The sequence below is a fragment of the Amaranthus tricolor genome, chromosome 12 (genome assembly GCF_026212465.1).
Source record: "Amaranthus tricolor cultivar Red isolate AtriRed21 chromosome 12, ASM2621246v1, whole genome shotgun sequence".
Lineage (NCBI taxonomy): Eukaryota > Viridiplantae > Streptophyta > Magnoliopsida > Caryophyllales > Amaranthaceae > Amaranthus > Amaranthus tricolor.
Window position 1 is genome coordinate 12,926,330 of NC_080058.1, and position 7,236 is coordinate 12,933,565.

The window sequence follows — 7,236 nt, forward strand, 5'->3', positions numbered from 1 at the left end:
ACTAGACCATCTTTTGAAAATACTACCGTATATTAGTTGTAATATTAGAAAAATTAAATTTATTTATTTATCATTATTAATTTATGATTTGTTTTTAATCTGAGAAAAATTATCTAAACTAATTCAATCTTTACGTGATTTTCCTACAATAATTTCACTTATTGATTAATCATGAATAATCTCAACTTTATAAAGTATTTGCCTAGAGCAAACTCGGGTAACCAAATGACATGTTATAGAAAGTTTTATTTTTTATTTTAAAAAAATTAAAATAAAATGCCAACAAAAATGTAAAAATATGTTAAAAATATTATACAATTTTTATGTAAATTTTCAAAAAAAAAAATTTCTAATTTTATATTAATTTTCAATTTAGTTTTTTTGGTAAATTACCTACTATAACAGATCATCTGATTGCCCGAGTTTACTCTAAGTAAATACCTTAGGATTATTTATGGTTAATCAATAGATGGGATTATTGTAGGAAAATCATGAAAATGTTGGATTATTCTAGGTAATTTTTCCTTTAATCTAAGTTAAAACATAGTCAAGTCAAATCTTGTTTAATTCATCTCATTGCAAAGATTATTAATAAATTTTTGTAATTTTTTATTTTACATAATTAGAGATATTAATAATTAAATTAGTATATTAGACTACGTAAAAAAACAAAATTTGCAAGTAAATTGGAATGGAGGAAGTATTACGTGGAAAAACATCATTTTCACTAACAAACTCAAAATAACTGATGAATAAATAATAACAAATGTTGATAATTACTTTGTTTTGTAAGTGTAGCTTTAGTTTAGTTAATTATCTTAAAAGTTTTAAATTTAAAAATATTAATTGTTTCCAACTAAGTTATTAGTTGTGTTCGTAAATTTTGAAATTGAAAAATAAAATAAAAATAAAAATAAAATGAAAGTGAATATAATAATTATGATTTGATTAGAGTAAAAATGTTTTGAAAATATATTTAAAAAGTTGCTTTATGTAACTTCTTAGAGTTGACATAATCTCTTTTAAATTCTAAAAACTTTTTATAAAAACGTTGTTTCATTATGTACTAAAAATAAATTAAAATAATTAAAAAAGTAAATACCGATATAAAAAAAATAAAAAAAATAAAAAAAAAATAAAAAAAGCGATGAGCTACCCTCTAAAGCTAATAACTATATGACTCCTAACAATCCCTTTGTTTCTTTAATTTTTCCAACGTTTTTCATTTTATTTTGTCCTTTTAATGTTACAGTATATTAACTTATGGCTTAGCTCTTTAATTTTGCTGCACTGCTAATTTTAATTTTAATTTTAATTTTAATTGTGGTCACGCGCATTGTTATTAACATCATATTATTTTGACCTTTGTTTTCATGATCTAAAAATAAATGAGTGATCTGTATCAGAATTAGGATCGTAATTTTGGAAGAGTCTTATAATCCTAAATGAAATATATTTTTGAGTGGTGAAATCATAATACGATTCGATATAACAAATTTACTCTTAGTTATAATTGATTTTACTAATATGCCATCTTTCACTAATTTATTTTATATACACACTTGTGTTTGAAAAATTCCATAATTGCAATTTAAAATGTCAAAATTGTTACTAATATAGATTTTTAAATTAATGATTAGATTTTATTTCTGTGTCGTTTCTTAAAAGTGAAGCTACAGAAATTTATATCACAATTTTGAACTTTTGTAATGAATAACTATGATTAGAGACAAAACATTTTTAACATATTTAAGTTTATTTATAAAATCATACGATCTCACGATGTAATCCTATCAATTCGATCCTATCTTTATAATCGAGTAGAATTTCTGATCATGATTATTTTTGTCTAACATTCTTTTACTTAATCTCATCACTTAGTTTATTTCATTCTCTTCATCGAATCAGCTCTAGTCTGAGAGTAGGCTAGAGGTGCTGCCGCCCATAGACTAGTCATGATCAATATTATTCATATTATTCCTACATGATCAATATTGTTTTGAAATATTGTAAATGGACATTAAAAATGATATAAGTAGATATTTAAGATATTTTGAGTAGGCATTAATGATATGATAATAGGCATTAAGAATAATGTATGTAAGCATTAAGTTTTAATGGATTGGGTCTGAGATACGTCTCTCAAAAAAACATTCTCTCAAGAGACTAGCTGATACAATAATAGAGAAAAGGTTGGAATATAAATATGGTGTTTGAGATAAGATATAAACTGAAATAGAGTTGAAGTTGTTATGGGTGAACGAACATTGTAAGCAGATAGAGAGATAGGAAGTGTGAAATTTGCACTTCCTCTGTTTCACTATGCTGGTTACATTTGACTATTTTACGCAATCCAATGCGTTATATTGATCATTTAAAAAAATAAATTAATGAAAGTATGTGATTAGACGATTCAAACAAGATCCCACTTAACTATATTTTCTCCGACACATTAGTCACAACATATAAAATAAGTTTGAATGATGAATTGTGCCAATAATTGTAGTTGGTATATGGTAAAGAGATTTTGAACGTTAGTCATCTTGACTGCCTAAGCAGCACAAGTCATGATAGAGGGATCAATTAAAAGGAAGTTTTGGGAGAATATCAATAATATGGTGCAAAATGTACCAATGAATGAGAAGCTCTTTATCAAAGTAAATTGAATGGGTATGTAGGGGTATGTCAGAATGGCTATGAAAGCAATCATGGAGGCTTTGATTATGGAACTAGGATTGCAAAAGGGGAGTCCGTTTTGAATTTTGCATACTCTTACAATTTGTTGGTTGCTAACGCATGGTTTAAGGAGAGTGATAGCCATATGATGACTTTTTAAACTAAAGCAACCATGGTTTTTGTTCTTCAATCGATAAAATAGTAATGATCTAATCCTCACCCCTCTTGTCTAACCTATCAAATTGTGATGATCTAGTTTGCCATTTACAATAATAAAAGGCGGTGATGTGGCTGGTAATGGACATCTACAACCTGTGAGGACCCCGTATCATCGTGTGGATATGACAAGTCCAACTCGTCCAAATGAACGTCAGATGGTTGAGACGATTTATGCCTCTCACGAGTGGATTTAATTACGATTGTTGTTTATATGAATATGCAAGTTCTAATTCATTTAAGGCCATCTTTGAATTGAATACCAATAGTTTATTTTTTCACCAACATACTCAACATTCTTATTATTTTTTCGAATAGTTACATTACATGATGTCACTTTCTACAAAAACACGTATAAAATCAAATTCATTATCATGTTCATGAAAAAAACTACATTTAATATAGATATCATGTTCTAATTCATTAACCAAAATAATTGTAAGTTCTAAAATCATGAACAACTTACAATGTTAGTTTTCCTTGAGTTAGGTTTTATGATTTAAGAGAAAAAAAAGGAAAAAAAAATACTGTATTTTTACTCCATGTATTTTTGTTGTTACTTGTTACTAACATAAAACAAAGGAACTTCTCAAAAAAATCAAACTCTTGTTTGTCGTCACCAACTTTTTTTGACCGTCTTGCAAACAGAAATTTATCCAAGCTTTAGGCTAAAGACACTTATTTTGGAAAATACTTTTTTTCCAAATTTAACTTTTTAAATTTTTTATTAAAAACAAACTTACTTATTTTAAATTTTTATAACAAAAAATTATATTTTATTTTTATACAAACTAATATGAGGAGTAAAAACCATTATTAAACTATCTGGATCGAACAAAAACCATCTAAAATGAGAACAAAATTTAAAATCAAACATGCCAAACACAATTGATTGAAGCAAATATCTTGTTAACTTAAAAAAATCGGAAATCTGTTTTAGCATGATCGGACTAAACAATTTGACTTCAACCGCTTTAAGGCGTGATGCAAAATTGCAATGTCTGAACACATCATGATCTGGAACTGGCAATGTTTAAAATCTACTTGAAAACCGTCTATCCAAAACTTCCTTACCACAAACATTAAAAATCAATCCACAGAAACAGAAGCCAAAAAAGGATTGGATCTAGACCCTAGTTCATTCTCCTAATGAGCTCATTGATGAAGTTCTCACGGTTTCCTGCATCACCGCCTTCAACAAAGTGATTTCTCTTCTTGGTCATTCCACCCAATGGAGCCTTGAGCTGAAACGGCCACAAGAAATTGTTGGCCTCCTTGAAGTGAGGTCCTACTGTTATGATCTCGTGGATCAGATCCTCCATGCAGATAATACCGTGCTTTCCAAGAGTCTGCAAAGTTGCAAAGTTCAACAATCAAAATATAGGTTTTGTTTAACTTGAAGATGAAGGGAAGGGAAGAGGGAGAAATCGGGGAAAGGTCATCTTCCATTAGGATGGCCAAGAAATCTTCCATCCCTTTCCCTTTACTTTCCTTTCTAAAACAGAATGACCCTTTCCTTTTCCAAGTAATACATAACACTTAACTGCAATTACCTGTTGCAGGAGTTTCTATTTTCCACTGAAGGCTTGGCATGATATAGAGTATACAGAACACTAAAAATCAATAAATGACCAATAAAATGAAATTTAACACACATCCTTTCCCCAATATGAGAGATTAGCATATGTCATAAAGATGGGTACATAAAGACACAATCAAATTCATAAAGGAACTTTACTTCAGCAAATAAAATATCATAAAGGAACTTCAAATTGGAATTAGTTTTAAATACATATGAACTACACAGACAAAACAGAATATAGAACACAATTAATTACCTTCTCAATAATAGAGTTGTCGGTCAATGCAATTCTTTGTTTGTTTACCTTCCCAAAGCCTCTCTTGTAGATCAGCTCCCTAACACTTTTTAAATTAGGGTACCTGAAATATATGAGGGGGTTGTTTAATATTTGTGCAAACCTATTGCGGCCAGCAACGAGAAAACAGGAAAGAGATGATTACCCATAAGTAACATAAGGCTCCACTCTGTGCAACATGTTCAATGTAGCCTTGTTCACCTTCAAGAAAACACCATTGAAAATCTGCAATCACAGAGAACATTAGACTACATTAAAGAACATTACAGATGATGTTGACTCAGATTAAAACAGAATCTTAAGCTCCAAATAGCCAACATGACTAGGTCAGCTTACAAAGACATCAAACATAATGAAGAGAGAACCTAAAATAGACGGCTAAACACCAAATACAATAAACGTCAAATTCAAACCTGTCTCAGTCTAAGGAGCTGAAGAATACTCCTGGATTTTGGGTCCATAGCATTGATACTGAAACCGATAAAAGAAAACATTAATAATGCATAATTAAAACTACAAATAGTAAGAGCATTGACACTGAACACACCCTCTGATACGAATGATGAAAAGAAGCTTTGCCTCTGGTTCAACATAGAAACCACCCTTTAACTTGGCCTCCCTCCTCAACTGGATCAACTCTTTCTCCTGGACAACAAAGAAAACATGTTGATTCTGAAAAAAATATCATCATTGAGTTTAAGTAGAGAGACACTGCATTCAACACAAACCTGATCAGAATATTCCTTGGCATATTGGGCAGCTCTCTTGAAGATCAGCTTCCTGTTTTCAGATCTTTTCTTCTTCTCGGCATTGGCAAGCTCTTTCTTAGCCAACTCCCATTCTTCCTCCCTTGTCTGTTTCTTCAAAACTGACTCGGGGACAATGACTTTAGTTGCCTCCTCACCCATTTCTACCTAATCAACAGAACAAGGCCTCATTATACCAAAAACAAAATAAAAACCAAAATTGTCACAAGAACAAAACCAATCTACTAATCCAAAAACATCAGTCAAGCACTCAAGCTAGAAATTTTTTCTATAATTAATTACATTGCAATCAATTCGGAAGTTCTAGCAGCATATAGAGGCAATGAGACCCAATATCCGATTCAGATTAATGAAGTTTGCATTTAATTTATCAGAAGCAGATAAGCTGAACATATTATTGAAAGGAGGACTACCAACAAGAAAATCTGCAATGGACACTAAAGCAATTAAATTAGACAACACCATTAAAAAGAATGAAATTTTATTTCAAGTAAACAGTAAAGCCGAAACCTAATCACTCATTTCATCCCAAGTACAAGTAAAGAAATACACAACACAAATAGTACAGTTAGAAATACCTAACGTAAAAGCCAAAACTTAATCTCTGATCACAACCATGAAAACTATATACTACCCAAAAGAAGAAAGCATGATTCCTCTGATTGGCTTAATGGAGAACTCGAAGAACAGAGGTAATAGGGGTGGAAGGGTGGAAGAAAATTGGTTTTGTCCAATTTTTGAAGAATAATACTTATCAATTAAGTAATGGAGAACTCTTTAGCACCCAAAAAAACTTCAATTCCTTTGTCAAACCAGAGGATGAAAACGGGGATACCAGTTGTCTGGGAAAATAGTTTACCACAAACCAAACACCCACCCACTAAAAAAGCAAGTACTTCATTCGAAAATTTTCATGAAAATCCCTAATCTGAATCAGAATTTCAAATAACCCAAATTCAACGAATCATCCTCACAAAAACCAGAAATCAAATAGACTTTACAAACAACACTCATTAGCAATCAACATTTGATAATCGTAATGAATAAGAAAAATAATAGACAAATCTCTTCACAAAAACGAAGCAATCGAAGCAAACATACACTGAAATTTGATAATCGAACTATTTTTCTAGCAATTACGGCAAACAGCAGCAAAGATAAATCTTTAACATAAACAATGTCGATTAAAGGATGTACTCAAAAAAAAATCCTATAATTAGCATGCAGAAATGAAGAAGAGAAATAGAGAGAGACATACTCGAGGTGGTCTGCGGCTGAATCAAGTGAGATCGTTGAGGATGTGTTTGTTACTGCTTGTAAGCAGAGAAAAGGGGCAAATGAAAAGGGTTTTGTAGGGATATGAAAACCCTAAAATTATATACGGTACAGATCTCTTCATCCTCTCATCTTAACCGTTGCTTTTTATGTTCTTTTTTAATTTCGCATTTGGGCTTCTACGGCTCTCTTCATGGTAAGCTTATAAGCCCGTTATCTGAAATCCCTTTTCTTTTTTCTTTTTTTTCTTTTTTTTTTCAGTTGAGAGACGTCTCTCAAACCCAATCTATTAAATCTTAGTGTTCACTTACTGTATTTTTAATGACTACTTACATTATTCTTAATTTTTAATTATAATATACTTAATACACACCGAAAAAGTACTTAAAATGCTTTCTTACAATATTCTTAATGCCTACCGAGAA

General features: G+C 30.4%; 1 protein-coding gene across 2 annotated transcripts; it reads right to left on the reverse strand.

The window, feature by feature from the left end:
• Positions 1-3,784: 3,784 nt before the first annotated feature.
• Positions 3,785-6,946, reverse strand: LOC130796888 (60S ribosomal protein L7-2-like). Of its 2 annotated transcripts, none has more exons than XM_057659310.1 (7): positions 6,795-6,946; positions 5,498-5,683; positions 5,317-5,414; positions 5,183-5,240; positions 4,915-4,994; positions 4,731-4,833; positions 3,785-4,241 (listed from the first exon to the last, which is right to left on the reverse strand). In XM_057659310.1, the coding sequence occupies exons 2-7, from the start codon at positions 5,675-5,677 to the stop codon at positions 4,026-4,028; spliced, it is 735 nt and encodes a 244-aa protein (XP_057515293.1). In that variant the 5' UTR covers positions 5,678-5,683; positions 6,795-6,946; the 3' UTR covers positions 3,785-4,025. The 2 variants fall into 2 exon arrangements, with proteins under 2 accessions (XP_057515293.1, XP_057515294.1); XM_057659311.1 differs by having other exon boundaries at positions 5,498-5,679; positions 6,795-6,908.
• Between the last annotated feature and the right edge of the window lie 290 nt (positions 6,947-7,236).

Excerpts from the sequence above, each read along its gene's own strand:
- LOC130796888 (XM_057659310.1), bottom strand. The coding sequence starts at position 5,677 with ATGGGTGAGGAGGCAACTAAAGTCATTGTCCCCGAGTCAGTTTTGAAG. Across the intron at positions 5,415-5,497 it reads CCAAGGAATATTCTGATCAG|GAGAAAGAGTTGATCCAGTT; the intron begins GTTTGTGTTGAA and ends TTTGTTGTCCAG. Across the intron at positions 4,995-5,182 it reads AGCTCCTTAGACTGAGACAG|ATTTTCAATGGTGTTTTCTT; the intron begins GTTTGAATTTGA and ends CTGTGATTGCAG.